At 42.1% G+C, this 23,032-nt stretch overlaps 3 protein-coding genes across 4 annotated transcripts in view; 2 read left to right on the top strand and 1 right to left on the bottom strand.

The window, feature by feature from the left end:
- Positions 1–84: 84 nt before the first annotated feature.
- Positions 85–16,943, bottom strand: LOC103382056 (arf-GAP with dual PH domain-containing protein 1). Its single transcript, XM_008314709.3, has 11 exons — positions 16,516–16,943; positions 10,786–10,913; positions 8,012–8,103; positions 6,875–6,957; positions 3,862–3,974; positions 3,612–3,758; positions 2,730–2,813; positions 2,455–2,517; positions 2,285–2,356; positions 1,967–2,195; positions 85–1,738 (listed from the first exon to the last, which is right to left on the bottom strand). Exons 1-11 carry the CDS (start codon positions 16,610–16,612, stop codon positions 1,710–1,712), a joined length of 1,137 nt encoding a protein of 378 aa, XP_008312931.1. The 5' UTR covers positions 16,613–16,943; the 3' UTR covers positions 85–1,709.
- A 560-nt stretch (positions 16,944–17,503) lies between these two features.
- Positions 17,504–18,508, top strand: cox19 (cytochrome c oxidase assembly factor COX19). The gene is made up of 3 exons (XM_008314710.2): positions 17,504–17,689; positions 18,025–18,136; positions 18,228–18,508. The coding sequence occupies exons 1-3, from the start codon at positions 17,608–17,610 to the stop codon at positions 18,325–18,327; spliced, it is 294 nt and encodes a 97-aa protein (XP_008312932.1). The 5' UTR covers positions 17,504–17,607; the 3' UTR covers positions 18,328–18,508.
- A 754-nt stretch (positions 18,509–19,262) lies between these two features.
- Positions 19,263–23,032, top strand: part of unc13d (unc-13 homolog D (C. elegans)) — an 8,705-nt gene continuing 4,935 nt past the window's right edge. The window contains exons 1-15 of one of the 2 annotated variants that reach the window (XM_008314711.3): positions 19,263–19,413; positions 20,070–20,096; positions 20,300–20,356; positions 20,446–20,502; positions 20,578–20,685; positions 20,761–20,820; positions 20,936–21,002; positions 21,217–21,397; positions 21,472–21,516; positions 21,601–21,672; positions 21,750–21,819; positions 21,912–22,016; positions 22,289–22,381; positions 22,475–22,575; positions 22,840–22,957. In XM_008314711.3, the coding sequence (XP_008312933.1) occupies positions 19,357–19,413; positions 20,070–20,096; positions 20,300–20,356; positions 20,446–20,502; positions 20,578–20,685; positions 20,761–20,820; positions 20,936–21,002; positions 21,217–21,397; positions 21,472–21,516; positions 21,601–21,672; positions 21,750–21,819; positions 21,912–22,016; positions 22,289–22,381; positions 22,475–22,575; positions 22,840–22,957 (1,218 nt within the window). In that variant the 5' untranslated portion in view covers positions 19,263–19,356. The remainder of the gene's footprint in view (positions 19,414–20,069; positions 20,097–20,299; positions 20,357–20,445; positions 20,503–20,577; positions 20,686–20,760; positions 20,821–20,935; positions 21,003–21,216; positions 21,398–21,471; positions 21,517–21,600; positions 21,673–21,749; positions 21,820–21,911; positions 22,017–22,288; positions 22,382–22,474; positions 22,576–22,839; positions 22,958–23,032) is intronic. The other variant, XM_025057451.1, reaches the window with a different exon arrangement.

Below are 23,032 nucleotides of genomic sequence, written 5' to 3'. Positions count from 1 at the left end.
TGTTTTTATAACCAGAGAATGAGGCCACCATTAAGCAGCGCCTGCGTGAGGAGGTTAACATATGGTCTTCATCAACATCACACATAAATCAGACACGTCTTTATTGATATTAAAGAACCTTATGATGAAGGAAACTGCCACACAGCCCATTATACTTGCCCCACAAAACAGTGAAGGATGGGCTTTTCCCAGCACAGATCTGGTTTCTACATTCTGGACAACAACAAAAATGTCTCTTTTTGTCCCAGGTTTACAGGAGAAATCTGACAGCTTTAAATAGAATGTGAAGATGTCTGCGGTCACTACAACGTCAGCAAGTTTAAAAACCAACACATCTGGTCCTACATCAACAGATTTGAAATTGAAAGTTAGTCTGCGGGGGAGGGGGGAGGTGCTGGGAGACCATGTTTTTGTTTTAATTTGTTATTTGCTTAAAATATAATTACATAGACTATGCAACATGTACCTGTCAGCTGATTGAGCAGGTCTCTGGACTCAGACAGCTCCTTGTCAAAGTGTCCATATGTCCACTGGATTTGGACAACAGGGGAGACGGGTGAGGACTAAACTGAAAAAACTGAGAGGAACAGCGGTATCAGAGTGCATGTATGATCATTAAGGGTATTACAGGTCACTGTCCAAGTGTTGAGCTACAATAACATTGTATTTGAAGAGGGTTTTTAACCCTGAGGAACAAACCAGTGTCAAATCAAAGTGAACGTCAAATTTTTTTAACCAAACCTGGAAGGTTTTTTTCCCTGCTGACAGAACGCAGTGACCCTGAACAACAACACGCTGTGTTAAAAACTGCTGTTATCAACTGACATACGACCCACAACGTAACGGCAAATTCTTCGGTTGGTTATGGATCAACACAACAAAGCGTCTTTAAAACAAGATGCGATAATTAAATACCATAGTTGGCGATATGTGGTGTAAATTACAATCCTAATCACATTACAATCCTTAAAAGCAGCGATCACCATCTACGGTGACTCCCTAAGTTGAACAGTACAAATAAATAGGAGAACAGCTGGCACACGGAGGATTTTAGAAAGAACCCTGACAGACTACGTTAACAGCGATGGTGATCACTGAGAGTTTTGCGCGTGTTTTTAATGCATACTTGGTGTTAAAAGCACTTCGTAGATTCAGGATTAACAGGGTGTCAGCGACCTCGTCGGCAGCGTCCTCATGGAAAAAACAAGTTAACAAGCCACTGTCATCAAAACTGTACATTCAATAAATTAAAGAGGCATTGTCTCTGCTGAGCAAACCAGTGGGATGACTCTAGATTACATAATTACAGTAGATTACAGGTAGAATGCACCATTCACAAGACGAAATCCAGGAGCGGAGGGAGTAATTGGAGGTTGTAGGAGAAGGAGGGGCCCAAGGATGAGGAGGGGGAGGAAAGGTTGCCGTGGTATTAGGGATGACATCACAAGTCTTCTGCCCTCAGAACATCAGTGCTTCAACCTAAACCTAGAGTTCCAGTCAGCTCCATCATGATCCACTGGAGAAACTTTTGTCGTTTCCTTCGCTCTTCCCTTTTTTTCACAACCTACGTAAAAATGTCCACGTGTTCTCCAGCCCCACCTTTTCCGCCTCGCCATCCATCACGCCCTGATACACCACAAAGTCGGGTCTTACTGGCTCTGACCGGACCAAGACTCGATTCTTGGCCTCCCCAGGAGTCCCTGCAGGTTTCAAGGCTTGTGCTTGAAATGAGCCTCCACTGCAACAACAGACAAGTGAATTGAGGACATGCTGTCCTGGAGGAAACAGGGCATGACTTTGACCCAGATGCTCTGTAACGGTGTAAGTCTGAAGGATGTACTGGTATGCTATCTCTGTCAAAAACACGTGGGGAAATGGAGCTAGAAACTTCTGTTCTATACTTCTACGCACACACGTAACTGTAAACAAATGTTTTTGCATTTCAACTTAGACCTTGACCTTGTACCTGCATATTCCTGTGGTCTCATTGGTCGATTGATGACCCTCTGGAAGGCAGCTATCCATTCCCGTTGCTCCGCCTCCGTCTCGCAAGCAAACAGGAACTTCCTGTCTGGCGTGACGATGGTGATGCCGTGGTTCCAGTGGTAGCCCTGGGTGGACGGAGGCAGGCCGGACAACACCGTGTAGCTGTTCTCCTTACTGCCAATGAAGACCTCACCACGGGCGTAAGCGTCCTGTGGGGAAGAGGGGGACGAGAAGGGGGAGATGTAAGGATGATCGGACAGGTTCAGAAATCTTTTTAATAAAGGTGGACTCCTTTTACCAGAGGGTCTTTAAAATACATGAGCCTCCTGTCGTCCATGGTAAACCACCGCTTCTTAAAACCTTCAGTGTGCTAAAAGCAGAGAGAATCACACTATGGTGTGAGGCCACAACAATATTAACATTCTGGTTTTAGTTCAGCAGTAGACACTCAGATGTCAGTGGACAGACCTTGGGGCCTGTTTTCTCCATAAAACCTTCCTTCATGAAGTTTCTGGTCAGTTTAGGAACCAGCTGAAAAACAACAACAACAACATACAAACACGACATGAAATGAACACATGAAGTAATACCCTTAGAAAGCATGTTTTTTTTTATTTTAACAAACTCACCACATTTATGTCATTTGTGTCAAAAAGAATGGATTACTGTACAGCCCAACTGATTAATTCCATCACCTTGTGGTTGATGAGTCTAACATTTAAGTGCGGTATCTTCACCCTCACCTCTTCATCACTGGCTCCAGGAAAAGCCACCTGCAGGTAGTGGAACCTGGCTGCTCTGATGGCGTTGAACCAGTCGACCATCTCCTGTAGAAACAACATTTTAAATTGATCTGTTTTTTATTTTTCTCCAACGTCAGTAAGATCAAATCTGTAGTATTAGTGCTGTGTCTGGATGCTGCAGCCACGTCGATAATTCCACCTTAAATAAACCCAGTGAACTCGCTTTATGACACATCACAGCCACCAGAGGGCGCAGTGCTTAAACCTGTCCCACGTTTTACTCTAAAATTCAGTCTGAACATTAATATGATCTCATTTAGGTGCATTTTTCCATCCAATCACACGTTCATCACATCATCACCAGGTCAATAGTCTGAGGGTAAGAAAGAACTTCAGGGTGAAGTGAAGAAGTACTTTACTTCAAACAACCTACTCATTTGTGTTTTATCTCGTTTATTTTTTTTCTAATAGACATTGCTAGAATGGGCTTGTTGACGTCTGTGTAAGTCACACACACCAGGATTAATATCTATAAGGTCTTTGACCAAATACTGTTATTCAAAGGCAAGACAAAATTGGCCCAGAAACAGCTCAAAGTCAGGAATAGTTTATGTGGCAGTCATGTGTTTCATGACAATTATTCAGAATGATCTGCTACGGATAAAAGTTCTCCAATAAAACAAACAAACAAAAAAAATTCTACGCACAACAGATAATTAAAAACCACCACAATCACTCAGGGCAGTTAGGCCAATGATGTTTGTAGAAACTGGAAACAGGTTTCTAAAAAACAATGTCGCCGCCTGGTGGGCTACAATATAACTAAAATAGCGTATATCCCACTCAGCACTGAATGGTGTGTCAGTAAGTGTCCGACAGTACCTTAGCATCACTGTGGTAGACAAAGATGTTCCGTGTGCTGTTGTCTTTCAGGTAGGTGATCTGCAGGCCGCAGGGGTTTCCGATCTTGGCCGGCTGAAAGGTGGCGTTCAGGGTCTCAATTTTCATCACGGCCTTGGGATCCCTGGCCTATGAACAGAGGCAGGTGTAAAGATCGTACATCAACACACCGTACAAGCATCCTCACACAGCGACAATTGGTCGGTGAAAACACAATGAAACCCCAGCTTACGTCCTGCTTGTTGAAATATTTCAGTGCCCCTTCCCTCTCTGACAGGATGAACTTTCGGCTGAGAAACTGACCGTTGTCTCGTCCCCGTTTCCATAGAAACCCTTCTCTGTATCCTGGGTGAAAAGGCAGAGGGAGGAGAATCAAAAGACCATCGGCAACGTGACTGATAAAACATTAGGGACATTTACAGGAATGGAATGATGAGCAATTTTATTGTCAGTGTACTGAAAGAGAGAAATCGGATCATGGAAATCTGATGTAGAACGGGAGGAAGAAAATGGAAACACTGCATGAAACAGCACAAAAGAAAAACTCAAATGTCTGCCTCTGTAGCAGGGTCAGAAGAGCTCACAGCGAAACGTGCTTTTACTATTGAATGTCTGAGTATATGGACTGAAATGTCTCCTCCCAGAAAAAACAAACAAACTGCAAAACCTAAACAGTACATTTTAGTGCATTGTAAAGATGTTTGATTCAAGCGTGTCCACGGATGAAGTAACAGATACTTTATAGGTTTAAAACAACCAAATTAAAACAAACTAACTTTAGCTTAAACAAATGTAAAACGGACAAAGAAATCTTTATTTCAAGATTCGAATGATCTTAGAAATATTGGACTTTATAAATAGCTATTCTAGCTAATGCTACCAAAACTGTTTCACTTATTGTGTGCTCAGAATAGACAGAAACACAACCATTAGACCACAAATAGGAACAGAAAAAACTCCACTTCAACTTAAGGACAATAAAGCATGACTAAGGGTTTTTGCTGAGAGGAAGTGGTGTCTGTGACTGAGGCCTTTATTGATTACAGATTGAACAGTTTGTTTCATTCATACTGTTCTTTATTCTAATCATTTAGTTTCAGTCCTGAGTGACTCTTTTGTCTGCTCATTCACTGCTTATTATGATTGTAAAGCAACATCACGTGTGTGTGTGTGTGTGTGTGTGTGTGTGTGTGTGGGTGCATCTTTCCGACATGAAACCTTCACCTACAGCAGCATTACCTCATCGATCAATAGCTCAGCCTGTCCCCACCCTCACCCTCACCCTCTCTTCCTTCCGATGTATTCTGTGTATATCAGATCAATGCTGGCACTGGCCACTTATGAGGCCACACACACACACACAGATGCCATGAGCCTCTGTGAGTGAGAGTACACAAATCAACATGACAGAATGAGTCATATTATAACACCATGTGTGTGTGTGTGTGTGTGTGTGTGTGTGTGTGTAGGTGTGTTGGTGTGTGTCAGTGTATGGTACTGTAACAATAACTGGGTGAGGTCACTGCAAACCAATTAAACTATTCCATCTTCAACAAGATGTGAAATGTATACTGGAAGATACACACACTGCTGAAACTGACACCCGCAGACACACACACACACACACACACACACACACGCGCGCTTATGTCTCTATGATGTGAGGTTGCACACTAAGATAATCAGTACTGGGGGTTTCCACGGCCTTTATAACACATTCTAAAAAAGACCAACCCGTACTTTACAGTCTTGAATTTTCACCATGGTGAAAGCACATCCAACTAAAAATGCTAATCAACCTCCTAGCATAAAAAGAGTGTGAGGAAATTTAAACTTGTGGCTCAGCAATGCAGAGAAGGATCAAGCCCAAAGGTGGCAGTAGTAGACAATTCAATTCCAAGTTCAAGTGTAAGAAACAGGGGAATAATTGAACCTTGGTTACAGTGTTGTTGGAGGGGAGCAGATTCTGCCACCGGCTGTTGAGGTAGACTCAACAATCTGGTGTGACTTCATCACGGCCCATATCACAGTGGCCTTGTTAGAAACCAGAAACCACAATATACCCTGTCCATGCAGGTTTTGTTGGAGGCACCTACTAGTCTGCAAATACGCCTCCTACTGAGCTCAACACAGACCTACACCATTACAAATGCTGAAATCTTGAATCTGAATCAAACTTGATCCTGTCTCAGTGGGAACCTGCACAATGTCCCCACGAGTATAGCTCCACCAGGAGCACACAGACACACGGACTAATGGCAGTTCCAGCTTCTGTAAGTGTCACAGCTTAAATAGGCTTTTATGCTTTCAAATGCTAACACATAACCACTTATGAGACGTCAGATTAAAATGAGTGTTCCGGGGTAATTGAATTCCTGTAACTGGAGTCCACTGAGGACACGCTGCTCATCCAATGACTTCTGGGTGTTCTGCTTAACCAAGGGTGAACGAGGCGAGCCTCACGCAACAATGGAACAATCTCTTCTGCCGTAATTCTACATGGAAAAACAGCAGCGTGCTTCTGTTTTTCACTGTGAGCTGCTAACAGGAAGATCACAGGAGCTGTGCTGGTGATGAGGAAGTCGCTGCCTGCAGCTGCTGCTGTCGTTAGAAGAAAACGATGAGGTATGAACGAGCTAACACGCCCTTCATAATTCCATCATCAACAGTTATTGTGGAGAAGATCTGTACGAGAGTCCATGACATCTCAGGAAACCAAAGTGTTACTGGATTAAAGGTTACAGAAATGATAGCCAAATGGTAACCCCTCAGTTTAAATAGTACTTAGTAATAGTAAAGTTTGGCATATTATATAAGAAGAACCTTCTATAGCTAATGTATTAGAAAATAGTTAAAGCACAATAGAGTACAAATTAAGATACAATCTTACTGTTAGGAAAGGCTTAAGTGTTTTTTCAAGGGTTTTAATCGACAACCAATTAGGGCTTAAGAAAAGTCCACAAAATAAGTGGTTACTTACAATAGCTAACAAAAGTTAGCCCAGAACAGCATTAGTTAGGAAGTAACTTGCACGAAAAACAAACTTAGCGTGACAAATGGCTAGTTTGTAGCTAGCCGTTATAGTGTGGAACTGACATCAGGACAAACCTCTTTTCATGGCAGTGAATTATTTACCAGGGGTAAAAAAGAGCAGCCTCTGGTGGGAGCCACTGAGTAAGTGTCAGAGAAGATGTTTAACTGGGATCACATGTATAACAATAGTGAAAGTGTCAGTTTGCACCAACCTGCAGAATAAGGCTCCTGCTTCTCGATGAACTCAAACTCGTTCCTCTCATACTTGGCTCTGATCCACTGCTCTCTCAGCAGCCTGGAGACATGACAGTGAACACACACACACACACACACACACACAGGCACACGTTCAGCACTGTTAACTTTCACACACTGTGTCGATACACACATACAAATGCACATAAATTTGAACACAACACTCTGTTTCACTCCCCGCTTTCTACATTTTAACATTGAAAATCGAAGTGAGGAGAAACAAGTGGAATCAGACCTCACATCACCATGCCAACAGTTTCCTCCTCCAGCTCCCCCCCTCCCTCCACCCCCTTAGCACCTCTTTAATCCCCTCTTTGTGTCTTTCTCTGCATTTTATTGCCCAGTGTTGTAAATAAAGCAGCTGTTTTCTTCTCCTCTCCTCAGTGAAATCTTTAAATCTGAGCAGACATGGCTTGAAAAGATGCTGGATCTTAAACACTTCAACACTCTGGTTCTCAGAGGGGAAATAAAGGGAAGGAGCTGGCATCAAAGCACTGGGACACACAACTGCACAGACGCTGCTCTTTACAAAGATTCTACTCTTTCCGTCTCCTTTTAGCTGTAATAAGTTGTACATATGATGCCGACCGACTGTCCTGTTGCAAAGTAAAGGTTTTGAGGCCTGGGGGCGTGAGACACAGGGTCCAACTCTGTGTCACTGCTTCTTTAGGTCAGGTTTCAGCACTTATGGACTGAACTGGAAGGTACAGCTGTAACAGGTTCACTGAAGTTGGTTATTTTATTTAACAAAAGATTATTTTAATCCAGAAGTGAACCAATGTTGTTGCAACAAAAACTCTTCAAACTGACACTGTCGTCGTTTGACCATGTGTCAACAAAACTAAAGATAACATCTATGAAAACAATATTTAAAAAAGAGATAAATATGCTTGTATAGTTTTGCAGCTGTTCTCACCGCTGATGTAAAACGTCCTCCAAACTGATGACACTGTCGACCTACTTAAATAAACTACCTATAAAGACAGGAAGACTCTGAACTACAGTAGTCGGTCACCGATGATCAGGGTACTGAATCAGCATGGTTAGCTTTTGCTAATTGCTAATTGCTAATGTGACAGAGTTACTGTACTCACTTGCAGTCAGTGTGTGTTGGTCTGTAGTAGAAAGCAGGAACCTTCTGTTCGTATTTGGCTCTGGCTGCATCGTTTCCCATCGCAGCCATTATCTGAAAGCAAAGATGGAGGAAGACAACAATGTAACCTATACACCGGGTGTCAAATATAGAATATGCAGTCATTATCCTGTTGATCTTTTTTTCAGGGTGAAGGCGGAGGAAGCAGCCACTGCCACTGAATTTCCGGTAAATATCATCAAATGATTGCAAACAATGAAAAGATGGTTTTACTGTGCTTTAATATCAGACTCCTGTCTGGTTGGTTGGTTTGTTTTCATCCTGACACCATTGCAGCTGGCTGAGCACTTGGCAATCTGAGCTCTGTGAATATGGAACTGATGCTGTTTCAACGAGAAGGTCAAAAAAAAACAAAACAAACCCCAGCAGCAACAGAAACACAAACCACTGAATCTGTCACACAGATTATAGAGTGTGCCGCCAGGATAGAAGACGATGTACCTGACACAACAGGAGTGAAAACAGTACCACTGCAGCAAAAGACCAGGACCTGTTCAGCACCAAACAGTCTGTATACGAGGTCATTCCTCAGTGACTGTACCAACACTCACTATTGTTGGTGTTATACTCATTCCCCTCAGTCACCAACATCTACAGAGTTTAGCCGAATAGAAAAAAAGTGTAAGAATCCCGCCCCAGTTTAGGACCTTGTTTGTTATCGGTTCTTGATCATTCATTCCTGACCACTTCCCAGGCTTGGGAGTTATGAGATGTGGTCAGTGTTGCAGTGGTCAGTTTTCTTCTTAGCATGGCAGGGATTGCAACACGTGGCACCACTCAGTGATTCTGTCATGTCACACAGGTGGTTAATACTGGTGAAATGTAACAGAGAACCCAAACCTCACTGAGCTCCAGGCTGAGGTTCTCCCATGTTCCCTTTCTTTTAAAGAAACTATTGTTAAATGAAATCAGAGTCCAGTCGCCCTGGAGGCACACACCAACTGAATACAGAAGGTGTCTGACATCAGCAGTGTCTACTGATGGCTGTGGTGTAGGGCAGCGGGGGTTGACCAGTTGACCAGAGAATCATTAACACCATAATTAAATGTCTGGTATTTGACTGTAGTGAAGTATTCACTGACATGGATACAGTACGATCAGTAGAAAGAAACACAAACGTCTGTGTAATAACTTGAGATCTTCAGCTTCCTCCTATAACGACCCCACACGAAGATAAGAGCTGCGTCCTCATCCATCATAGGTGAAGACGTCACCCCGGAGCCATGACGGATGTTCCTCCAACATCGACCTGCACGCCTCAACCTCTGAATCTCCCAGGCCAGAAATAGAAGGAAATATCTGCTGGGAATCGTGATCTCGTCATCATGACTCACGTCAGCATCAGCATCTCCATCCCTGAAGTCCTCACCGTCCTCCAGAGGTGTTTCAAGGCTGACACATTCCATTTAAAAACAACACCTCACCTCACAGACCTTTTCCAGACCTAATGATGAAAATGTGCATTTCTGTGTTTCTGTTTTTGCTGCTGACATTTGTCCCACTCTCCCAGCTCAGCTTCTTTTATTCCCTGGAGGAAACTGGAAACATTCTCCTTAATGGAATTACACTGTATCGATCCTGGTGAAGTAATTCTCTCTATTTACAAAGACAGGTCATAGGTCAGGGTCAGGTGAGGAGCAAAAGTCCTCTGAGAATAATTCACTGACATTTGAGATGTCCAGATGTGATGTCCAGTTAAACATTTCAGACCCCAGAGTAAACCCTGTGTGTTATTACAGTCAAACTTTAATCCCAGAAGGAATTTTTAATAAAGTTTAACCAAGTATCACAGCTGACCTCTGACCTCAGTAAAAATAAAGGTCTTGAATTTTATGGATAGAGGTAATGTCAATAACAATGAACACTGCAGTAATTGCCTCGAGGTAAGAACGTGTTGTTATTAGAAATAAAAACAGATGACATCAATGCTTTAGGGACAATATTAATATTATTATCATGATTATTGTAGTTTATAATAATAATCATGACAAGAATAATAATATTGGAGAGGCATAAAACCTAAGCACTACAATCCCCAAAATGATAAATTCAGCCAGAAGTAAAATTCTGTGGAGATCACTCCATAAATCCATGAGTGGAAATCTATTAGACAGTGGAAGAGACAATAAGGGAAGAATACATTGTGTGTCGACCAAGTGTGACGCACTGGTCTTAATCACATTACATTGAAAATGGGAGACATGACTGGCGTCTTGGCCAGAAAACTGGAAGAGCATGAATGATGAAGCACAGAGCAGAACAGACAGGGTTACTTCAAAAGGAGAAATGAAGGAAAGTCAACTCCTTGTCAGTGTGTCACAGCTCACCACTGAACACAACCAGATGTGACCTCTGCTTTAACCCATCACCAAAGTGAACAGTGGGGGAGCAGAGAGTGAGGACGGTGACATGATCAGAGAACCTCAGTGGTGACTTGGCAGCTGGTGGACTTGAACCTCAAGTCCGCTTCTTTGACCACCAAGACACCACTGTCCCAAAGTATTTAAACTTATTTAGAAAAACAGGATTCACTATTATGATAAGAAAAAACCTGATATCAATTAAAGATATGTTTAATCAATTTAATAAAGTTACATTTCAGCCTGGCTCGTATTTTGTCCCCAAAAACAAAGAGGCTGCGGTTGTTGTTTTGAACCCTTGTTATTCCTGACTGTATTTTAGAGCAGCTGTCTGTGCAGTGTGTTGCCGTCTTACCTCCACATCGCTGGCATCCCACGTGTCCTGGACTGACTTTACTCTGGAGATGTGGGGGATGCTCCGGTGAAGCAGCGAACAGGCCTGGCAAACAAAGACGCCCAAAGTCAGAGAAGCCCAGTCCGGCTCTGCAGGAGGGGGAGAAAGACAACACACACACATAAAATCAACCAAATAAAGTGAAGGTGGTAGACAGAGGAGTGATAAAGACAAAGGGAGGAGGCGTACCAAAGTGTTTCATAAGGGAGAGAAGAGCAAAGACGGAAGGTTCAGACTATAAATACTGAGAGTGCTGCTGCTGCTGCTGCTGCTGCTGCTGCTGCTGGTACACCAGGCTAATACTACACATGGTCTGGCTTTCTGCAGCCAAAGATGGAGAACAGAGGTGCAGAATATGAGTTCAGTGGAATGGTGTTCCTCTTGTGAAAAGAGCCAGAGCAGCCGACATCTGATCTGAATTCTAATGTGACAGTTATAGGTTAGTTACATCACCAGACTCCTAAATACACCAGAATGGTGAAGCACACACACACACACACACACACACACACACAGTGATTCAAATGAAATGTGTGAGAATAAGGCTTGGAAATGAGCAAAAAAACAAATTGGAACCAAGCGTCCTTCAAATAACTATATCTGACACTAAAATCTAAATAGTGAAATACTTCTCAGTGGTAAATAGTCAGTTTGGTCACGTTGTGAAAAGATTAAATATTTGCCAAAAAACACAGAAGATAAAGTAGTCAAACAGATGTGTGACAATAACGGAGTAAACAACCAGCAGCCAATGAGAGCCATGCACTTCACAACTGACAATTCTCATCAACCACAAGCTCACTGTGTCGCTCAAAGCAGCTGCCATCTCTCACAAGAAGACCAGTGGTGTGCTGCACCACAGCCATGTGAACACACACACCACACACAGCAACAGTGTGGTAAAGGAGTCCTGTGAGATCTACATTAAAAAAGAGCAAATCAAAGACTTCTCCTTCCTCAGGAGGTGGGAGACAGCAGAGACAGATGAGGGCTGATGAAGAAGGAGAAGGGGCAGCTCCTCCACAGATGACTCAGAATGTGCCAAAAACAATAATTGACCTTTTATCCCGTGACATGAATATTTCCTGAAATGTCACCTCATCTGTTAAAGGCCAAAAAGGTGACATTGAACGTATTTTCTGCAGCTTCATGGAACCCCTCTGTGGATAAGTGGGTCAGTGGGTTTGATGCATGTGCCAGAAACTCAGACACAGACCTGTGTGTTGGTCCAGCAGGGACACAGACCTGTGTGTTGGTCCAGCAGGGACCAGGACTGTAGATGTTGACGTTCCTCTTTCTTGGTCAACACCCCATCAATGCTGCACAGAGCACCAGCTGACACCAGCTGACACAAACGCCTTTCCTTTTTGAAACTGTTACATTTCCTGTTCCCAGAAACCAAAGCCCCCCCGACCTGCCACCCACCCACACACACACACACACACACACACACAAGACCCTGCTGACATCAATACACACAACTAGCCATTAGTGGTGAGGTCATCACTGTCTGACAGCATCATGGAGATTACAGTGGCTGACTTACCACACACACCAACACACACACACACACACACACACACACTCTCTTTCTGTTGAAATGCTTGTTCGAAGGGTTTCTGTGAAGAACTACTGCAGCTGTAGAGATACTTCAGCTTTCTGAGGTGATGTGAAGGCCTAGGGACAATGTTCTTGTTGAAGTGCAGTTACAGGTCTAATTACACACACACACACACACACACACACACTCGCACAACAGAGCTGATTCCTATTCTACCACACAAAGTTAAAGAAAGAGTTGCCTGTGGTGCTGAAGCACAACAAATAATGAAGGACGGGGCGTCAATGTACAATAGAAGCCTCTGTGTGTGTACATCTGGACACACACACACACACACACACAGAGAGAGAGAGAGTGGCTGTGTGGGTTGGGAGGTTAATGACTAAACACTGAGGCTGTCACCCTCTTGAGTCTCAGTCAAAGTCTCAACACATGAAAATAAACTAATGTTGGTGTTAACTACAGGAGATAAATCATTGTTATTCTGCCAGATAATGTACCAACACAGAAACACAACGTTGCTTAGCATGTGATATAATAACACTGACAACAATATCATATTTTGCTAATTGCCTCAACTGGCCATTAGTGGTACTGCATCCAGGAATTGATGATGCATCCATTTTTTATCTAGAGTCTTGAGTCTTTGAGCAGTTTTAGCCTGTTAACAAAACAACACTTCTAGTGTTTTGTGGTTCATCTACTCTTGTCTTGTTCAGTTTGAACGCAGAAAGTTCAATGCCTGTTGGTTGTACGTTGTCCTTGGACTGCACTTGGAAAAGCTCTGGTTTGAAGAGAAAACAGAACTCCCACAGAGCTGCAGACACTGATGAAGTTAAAGTGAATAAAGAAAAAAAAAGGGTTGCAGCATAGAAGGCAGAAAAGTCAAAGCAGCCATGAAGGATCTATAGGACCACCGATCTCATCAGAGTTCCTGCTGTTTCTGCTTTTTTGACTTGACACTCAGAGTGCTGAGGCTTCGCTCCGCAGGGAATTACTCGTTTGTGTGTCCTTAGCAAAGGGCAGAGCCACAACGCTGCTGAGCTACAGCGAAACCCTGCCGTAAAAAAACTCCTAGCTAAGCCTCTCTGTGGTCTGTTCTGAGCGAGGGAAGAAAAAGGTGAAAAGAAAAAAAAACAACACCGTCAGGAAAGGCAGAGTCAGAATGACGAGGCATTAAACATGCACAACAGTGGAGAGAGGGAGATCAGAGCAGACAGTGATGAGGTTTCAGGTTGTCAGAAAGTGGTCGGCAACCGTGGTAGGGCATGAAGACCATAACAATATATTTAACCTTAAAAAAACACAGTATATATTTACACAGTATATTTTTTTTTTGGTTGAAAAAACTACAGCTGTAACTGGAAGTGACTTCATTATTTCACTCTCACCTTGGACCGGTCACTAGTCACAGAAAAGAAATTACACCAGGGGTAAATTTGGACTGTGCTACATTTCACAGGCTGCATCCAAACTGGGCTGCAGGATCCATTTGTCAGAAATGAGGTCTCTTTCAGACACATGTAGAGATTTGTATTTAAAGGATGACAAATTCACGTCTTAGATCCAGGTGCTGCCACCTTGGTCTAGAGCAGTGGTGCGGGGTCTGCACAGTGGACAGATGTGGTCTCATATGAAAGACGTGGCTGCAGAGGAACAGCAGCTGACCTGTCAGAGACACATATGTTTGTGCGGGTCTACTCATTTGATGACATCTGCTGAGATGTTTTTCTACTGCTCAACAAGCGCTCAACATTTCAGCAGCTGAGACGCCTTGGCCAAAGCTCCATGGTCGCCCGTCATCCACCTCATCATTCATTTCTCATAATAATGGAAATGAATGAATTATTGATAATGGCACAGTGGCTTCATCCTCCACTCAAACAGGGCCTTATCTCACTGTTCTTCTGTGGAGAAAAAAATTCACATTCAATATCAGCAAGTTTGGTGTTTTTTTTTTTTTATTTATTTTTAGTTTTTTTTTTCTTGAGAAATTAAGATTTTAGGAATTATTTACTTCTAAAAGGATTGACCACTGTTGCCTTTTGTACACAGTAGATACAACACACTGTAAATAAGCAGGTAAGCGGGTAGCTAGCATTTATTCTCCCAACAAACAAATAGCTGCAGCTGTTTGTGTTAAACTGATTATTTGAAAACTTAGGTTACTTTAAGATCCATCCTCTGGGTACCAGGGGGGCGTTTTTTCAAGCCATCCATCAAGTATTTGCTGAGGCAGTTAAGTCTGGACCAAGCAGTTGACAAATTGACATTAGCATCAGTAGGGTTGCAGTAAATGGTTCGCTTTAATGCATTTTCACAGTCACTTTAGGTCAAATGAAATGCAAATTTTCCATGTTTTTTTTTCTGGTGTACACAACCAGTCGTTTCTGGAATTTCTGCAGTTGTGAGCCGCTTTGAAGCCGTGATAGCCAACACAAACATATTGCACCAAGATAACAAGACAACACCACCTGCAGGTGTCTACGTCTCATACAAATCCATCTCTGCAAAAAGCACTGCTGGCTCCAAAAGCTGCTTCACCACACTGTCCCTCAGAGGAGCAGGAACCGCGGCCAAGGTACAAGCATCCTGGGCAGGCTGCAGTCCAAGCACTGGGCGTACGGCCCGAACCAGAACCTTCATGGGCGCTCACTGGTTTGATGCCATTTAGAGAGGGTAGAACAGATTGGGAGGAAGGACGAGATAAAAAAATAAATAAACTGAGAGACTGGAGGAAGATGGAGAGATTATAAAAAAGGAACACATCAAATATAGATTTATTTAAGTCTGGAGGAATCACACCAGCTACTATTATAAAAGTGTTCACTCAGCACGTAAATAAAGGCAAGTTGATTAGAAATGAATTACTGCAGTAGGAAATGAATCGGCCCGGACAATATGGTTTTAAGATGTGATGTCACTCACGTTTAACACTGACAACATCCTGTTCTCAGTATGAACCATATATAATCTATACCGTCTGGCTGTAAACGTGAAACCACTGAAGAACAATGCTCCTGTCTTTAGAAGCTAGACTCCATAATGTCCAATCCAAGCTCTCTCAGTGAAGCAGTACAGTATTAGTCCACCTGAAATGCTCTGATAAAGCTTCACCCATGTGTGGCTGAAGCTTTATGTTCACCAATCTAGTAGAATACCAATTGATCATATTGTACACAGTCCTAGTTAATAAAACCACTGCTGTCATCTGACAAAGGCAGCAACAGGTTCAAGCTGCTGCACCTCAGGGCCCTCTACTGGATTACTGCTTTAGACTAGCTGAAGTGTACTCTTATGGGTCCTCCACCCTCGACTTTGACCTTTTATACACAATTGTGATAAGATTTTTTTTTTGTATTTTAGATAAAAGTTATGGTTCACCAAAGTTGTCGTCACAGTGTTTACGTCTACATTAACATACACGGTCCAATGGGAAAACTGGATGAAGCTTTTGGGTGAAGGAAAACATTATTGTTCTTCTTGTTCTGGTCAGGACTTCCTGGTTAGGTTTCACATGTGTATCCAACAGTCAGTTATAAAACGTTAAGAACGGAGAGCCAGATAACAGAGGAGATGGAATCCAATCACTGGTGTTTGGCAGAGCTGCCAGTGCTGCTTCTTCTTCTACTGTTTTCTAATCATTTAACACTTCACATGCCACACAATGAGTACTACTGGGAATATTTATGTTTTTAAATGATTTTGAATGAATGATTTTTCCAATGCATTTGGCACATTTAACCAAGAGCGTTGTCAAAATGTCCCCAGTCCCCAGGACAGAAACCAAACAGATTTGTCGTGAAGACAGAAAGGCAGAAAGACACAGTGACGGCAGCAGAGAACTGCAGACCGGAGGAACACTGGCTGAGTCTTTGTGCTCTTTGTGTCTGTGTGATTTATGTGTTTATGGCTCAGACTCCTCAGTCCAGAGTCCAGACTGGTTTTCCTCTAAGGCCTCACTCCACCTGCTCAGCACACCAGCCTGGTGGTCTCAGCTCAGGTGGACCTCACCACGTCTGGACCAGATCCACTCGGACCTGTTGGGTTTTCCCTGACTGATATTTATGTCCAGTCATTGTGACAGAAAGCATGCACTGGTTGGTTTCCACCTGCCGCTCTCTTCTTACCTGGGTTGCCGCAGTCAGCGCACGAATCGTTGCCGGGTCGGACCAGCACGTCCTGCAGGAGCCGGTTATTCCCCTCCGGTTCCGGTTCCTGCGCCATGCTGAGTGTTTCTGCCTCAGCTCAGTGTAGTGACAGACAGGGGGGGTGAGGAAGAAGGAAAAGGCTGCGAGAGAACATTCGCTGAACATCCACCGGTGCAGACAGACGCACTGAGGAGAGAGACCACCTGTCTCCTACTCCTCCTTCTCCTCCTGCTGCTGCTGCTGCTCCTCCTCCTCTCTCTCTCTCTCTCGCTCTCTCTCTCCCTCAGATATCTCTGTTACCCAGTTGCTGACTGCATAATAATCAAGCTTCTGTGTTTCCTCCTCCTGCTGCTGCTCATCTCCTCCGGTTCTACATTAAAAGTGTGACCTCCAGTGGTGAGTTACTGTATGTAAAAATATTTAACACCCTCATGTCCTCATGTACCTGACAGTATTATTTACCGTCTAGAAGCCTTGACAACAACTATTGTCAGCATGAATTGACAGTTTAAATATTATTTTCACTATTTAAAAATTAATTTAATTAAATTAAATTTAACTTTTTTAAAGTTAAGTTCAATTTTTAAAAAACTTTGTTCTCTGCTCTACAGTCTGATTAATCCTGACGTTGATAATATAAGACTTCTTTTGGTTCTTTTTAACCTTTTATGTTGCTAAAATTCTGTTGTTCAAATTAATAGTTTATATAAGATACGTTTATATATTTGCAATTAAATGACGCAATCAAGAAAAACAATTTAAAAAATAATAAACCACTTTCATATAAAGATTGTAAGTTTAAGTCGTGTGTCAATATATCAGTTAATAGTTAAGAACTTAAATATATGAAACTAAAGTTATTGAACAAGCGTCATTGATGACGTCAGATGTACTCTTTTTATTTCTGCAATCTACATTCATATTCTCGGGGTAAGAATATAATTAGAATTTCTGTAAAATGTACAAAAACGTACAGAGACCGTCACTTCGGTGAATCACGTGACGTCCTTGACGTCATAACAACGCGACAGAAGTGTCTTCGCGCAGAGTGACAGGTAAACTGACACAAACATGTCTACTGCGATGAACTTTGGAAACAAATCATTCAAACCTCGGCCTCCAGACAAAGGATCTTTTCCTCTGGATCATTTTGGTGAGTGGAGAGGGTTAAAAGAAGCGACAAACCGGCGTATTTGTCTACGTCCTTCCCCTGATAGTAACAATGGAAGCACTGACGCTCCTACAGACTGATGGTCAAAACTACACATTTACTTATTAATATTACGTATTTGTTTATGAATTACTAAAATTACCGTCAAGGGGGAGTTTAAGATATTCCTCGAAGTTAGGGACTGTATGAAAAGTTTAGAAATTCTAATTTTAACTGTTGATTTATTATTTTTTTTAGATTAATAAATATTAATAACTATAACATCTTAGTATTAAGGGTGCAACATTAAATTTGTTTTATTTGTCTATTCATTTCAGGTGAATGCAAAGAATTCAAGGAGAAGTTCATGAAATGTCTAAAGAACAACAGCTATGACAACTCCCAGTGTCGGCTGCAGTCCAAAGACTACCTGGAGTGCAGGATGGAGCAGTGAGAACACTGGTTTTTAGGAGAAGTGCTTTCATGTTATGTTGCTACCATATGATTCACTACTAATACTTTCTTTTTCTGTGTTGAACAGTCAACTGATGGCCAAGGAACCTCTGGAGAAACTGGGATTTAAAGACATAATGGATTCTCCTTTGAGCCAAGCAGAGAAAAATGATAAACCTTTAAATTAAAAAGGTTTTATCAAACCAAGCCATTGACTGCTAAAGTTAGCTTTGAGCCGACGGGCTCTGTTAGCTTACAACATAACATCAGTTGGACTGTGTGAGGAAGAGTATTAAAAATATTTAATATTGTAAATAAGATACATTATCTATTGTATTGGTGTACTTTTGACTTAATAAATGTTTTATATTTAAACTGATTGTCCAGTTGTTCTGCTGGGGATTGAAAATCCACCTTTACTGTCTGGTACAGTTAATATTAATTACTTAATTATATTTGTTAAATTACCTAACCTTCATTGTTTCTCACATTAGGTTAAAAGATGGAGGTTGGGATTTATAAGTGAATACATTATTTTGATTCAAGAGGAGGTCCAGCAGATAAATGTTTCATAGGTCATTTATGGTGACCCACGGGTCAAACCATTCTTTAGGTTTCTGATTAATTAATTTTTAAAAACCAGTCTTTTTATGTCAATATGCTATGGGCTATGCTATGCTATATTTTAACACAAATTACAGTAACTTTATAGCTGTCTTTTAGCAACCACTTAACAGAAGGCCAATCACTTCTTTTTGCTGTCTCTTACAGACTGTAGAAAAGTAGCCTGCAGTCCATTGTTAGTGTTACAGACAGCGGAAAAGTTGAAAAGGCCATAAATGAGATCTAACTGAAGAAACACACGACGTGTGTATGTAGATCTGTATATTCAGTAAGTGGGTGAATAGGAAACTAAAACCAACGTACTGCTGCTGTGCATGGTTTCATGTTACATAGAGTCATTCAGCTCCGTAAGTGTGAGTTTGTGTGTGTGTGTTTAAGAAAGTAAACAGGAGGGCACAGAATACAGGGCAGTATACCCAGAAAAAGTCACCACTGTGTTATTACCTCCCCCTACAGGAAGTGATGACTTCCTGCTGCTGTGCAACTTTAAGATTCAACATCACACACAGCTTCCCCATCTTTCACACGCACACACACACACACACACACCAGACATCAAATCATCAGTCAGGTTATTAAACTTTAGCATCAGTATGTCGAGTAAAGGGGAGGAGAGGAGAGACAACAAACTCCTGCAAACACCTGAGCAGGTAAGAAAACCGAGTGTATCTGCACGTAGACACTGCTGTGACTGTTACAATGTTTATTTGTGTCTTTCTTTATGTGAATAACATAATCTGTCAGCAGGCATAAAGGATTAAAATATTCCATATGTTGATATTATCTGATACGGATTTTAAATGATTCTTTTTTCAAACATGGGAGAAAAAGTCAAACAATGAAGCGCAATGAAGTTGACAAAGAGTCACGTTAGCCTAACGGCTATTTTAAGACACTGTGACTATGATTCACAACTGCTTTGAACATTGCTGTGGATGAGATGACGCAGTGCGCACATTCATCGCTGCCCAAACTGTGAGGTACATGTGTAGAGAACAGACCAGAGCATCAACTCCACAAAGACAGTAACAGTTGTATGCACATGTATGTAATGAAGCTGAGCCCAAATATATTTGCATTCTTATTTTTAGGGTGATCATTTTAATTATCTGATAAGTAGATGTTTTCTCCTCTCGCCTCTTTCCTCTCAGTCAGTGTTTGTGGTTACCAGTAGAGGAAGTCATGAAAGTTGCATAAAACGGTTCTAATTGTGAAATGAAAACAAAACTGAATCTAGAGCAGGTAAAGGGATCTGTGTGTTTTCAGTGACAGTTATAAGCTTGCATTTTCCTCTACTGTTTTGCAGAAAGTCTCCTTTACAAGACACAGACAGGTAAAACACAGCAGTCCCTGGACAAAGCCTTGATGTTTAACCTGACATTTTACTTTAGCAAAGTCCAAAACAGGTCTGGTCCAGACCCTACATGTACTGTCCCTTATTGTAAACCCCATGTTTCTGACCAAAAGGTTATAATCTGACAGAGAATCTTCCAGATCATTTGTGTTGATTAATAAGGTTTTATTCAATCTGGTCAGCTTTCACCAGGCCATGGTCGTAAACTGGGGTTGAGCAGGAAACCACGGGACAGGAGGGTAGGAGACCACTCCTCCTCTGCACACAATATGAAAAAAAATCCAATCACAAGTATTTCCCCATATGTTTTAACCATCTCTCTCTTTAGGGCTTTATGGAAGATGAGAATCCAGAAGAGAAAGCACGAAGACATAAGGAGCAGGAGGTAACCACCGTTAAAGACGTCGGATACCTCCTGTTTGTGTCACAGAACAAACTCATTTGATTTTCTTCTCTGAAGCTCAAGCCCCTGTATAAGGAACTGCTGTACACCATCGCCCACAAGATGGGCAAACCGTCGTTCTCAGAAGACTTCACAGATGACCAACTTCAGCAGTACGTCAAGGAGGTAAATCTATTAGGCTTCACACAGTAACCAATCTTTCCGTATGTATACAAGTGACTAAACTGAGGCTTCCACCAGGCTTTCTGTATGACAGAGGCAGAGCACAAGAGTCTGAAGGAAAAAGTTCAGAGCACAGAGGTGAGAAAAGAAAGTTAGAAGTTATGGCTCTTGATTTTCTTGATAGCAGTGACCTCACCTCCAGAGACCAACAATGTCTACTCACAGACTGTACCTGACTGTTTGACCCCTACAGCCCCCAGTGTACTGTCTGATGGCCACAGTAAAGGAAGCAAAGGGGATTCTGGGAAAAGATGTCAGTGGTGAGTAACTGTGTCACTGCAGCAAACTGCAGTGTCTTTTGTCTGATTTCTTTTAGTGAAAGGAACTCACTGAGTACTGCAGCAAACTGCAGTGTCTTTTCTTTTAGTGAAAGGAACTCACTGAGTTTACTTAAATAACTAACCTTAAGTTAAGTGAACCTGGTGTAGAACTTTTTGGAGCTCTGGTTGCTGGTTTATGATGTGTTCTGGACAGGTTTCAGTGACCCTTACTGCCTGCTGACCATACTGGAGGATGAACAGGAGAATAAGACTCGACTGTCTAGAGACAAACCCTGTAAGGCAGTAGTGAAGGATGCAACATCAAGAGACAAAATCTGCCAGACGGACATCAAGAAGCAAACGCTGAACCCAATCTGGAACGAAACCTTCACACTGTACGTATTTATTTATGCTAAAGTCCTCTGTTGACTTGGGTAGCCTCCTAACCTTCTCTCATCTGGCTTTCCAGAGAGTTTGGAGACATGGCTGGTGCCAGTTTTCACCTGGAGATGTGGTGAGAAAATGAATCTCCATTTCTAGGCTTTTTCAATCTAACACCTTTTCTCATCTTGATTATTTCTGGCACTTCCTGCTTCAGGGATAAGGATGAAGAGGTGTCACTCACACAGAAACTAGAGGAAATCAAAAGCAATTTTAACAGCTTGAGAAGGTATAACCCTCGCCTCACAAGGTCAGAAGGTTAACTAAAAGCTTCATATAACTAACTAACAGCTTCCACCTGTTTAGGATGATCAAGGAGGCCAAAAAGGAGAAAGGCACAGATGACTTTTTGGGGAACATCATCCTGAAATTACAGGTATACATACAGTATATACACAACTTCAAACTACAGTTGTACTCTTCAAAGTATTTTTCATTCTCTCACACCAACCTTTTACCTGGACTCAGGATCTCCACTGTTCAGAAGATAACTGGTACAACCTGGAGCCCAGAACAGAAACATATCCTGATCGAGGCCAGTGTCACCTGAACCTTAAATTCACCCATAAAGATGTAAGAAAAAAAAATAGAGAAACTTGAGTCCTGGTTTTCCACACTTTGACTATTAGAACAAACACCTTAAATCTGCCATCAGGTATTTCCCTCTAAACAGGATCTTGTTTTACTAAACTGAAAAATCTGAAAATAATTTTTTAAATGACAAAATGCTTTTTTTTGTAACCCATTTCCAGTTGATTGATATGATAAAGAGAACTTACTACCTTATTAACTTATTACACCTTATGCCAACATACTATGCTATGTATTTGCTTTGTAACTGACAGAGAGATGGGGTGCTCAGCTCTGGTCGCAGCGCCTACATCAACTACTGTGGGATCCTGCAGCAGTTTGTCCAAGCTTACATCTCCAAGCAGCAGGTGAAAAACTGACCCGACCTTTCAAATGAACATGTTGAATCAACTGTCTATTTCCTCTTTTTCACACCACTCTATCTTGTTTCACTTCAACAGGGCTCTGGGCCGTGGAAGGGAGCGTTGTGTGGCGAGGCCCAGTCTCTGCTTGAACTTTATGCCACACAGAATGACCTCTCACCTTTTCTGCAGGACCTGGCGTAAGCAATGACAAACAGTCCCTATTATTATTATTATTATTACTGATATTCATGAATCAGTACCAGACAGGGGAAAATGTGCTTGGGTGGAATATTAAATGTAGATTTTGATTTTAAAAACCTCAGTCTAGTTTCCACTTTTCAAACTCGTCATTTTGTCTCAGAGAAAATCCGACCACTTGCTAAAAGGGGAATACAGACAAACGGAATTTCCGTCCTGTATTTGACATCACTTGATTGACAAGTGAGTGTTGTCCCTTACAGGAAATGGGTAGCTTACAGTAAACTGTATCAGAAGCTGGAGGTGGACTCTTCTGTGCTGTTCCAGCAGCTCACCAGCATCGAGTACCACTGGCATCAGCAGCAGCTGCCTCAGCAGCAGGTACCGCTAGAACACAAGGACTTCTAAGTCCACTCAACACATTTGTTCACTCAGGCAGAAGCTGTACTTCTCATT

Source organism: Cynoglossus semilaevis, chromosome 8, assembly GCF_000523025.1.
Source record: "Cynoglossus semilaevis isolate Cse_v1.0 chromosome 8, Cse_v1.0, whole genome shotgun sequence".
Classification (NCBI taxonomy): Eukaryota; Metazoa; Chordata; class Actinopteri; order Pleuronectiformes; family Cynoglossidae; genus Cynoglossus; species Cynoglossus semilaevis.
The sequence above is the reverse complement of the archived record's forward strand: the minus strand, read 5'-3'. Positions and strand labels throughout refer to the sequence as shown.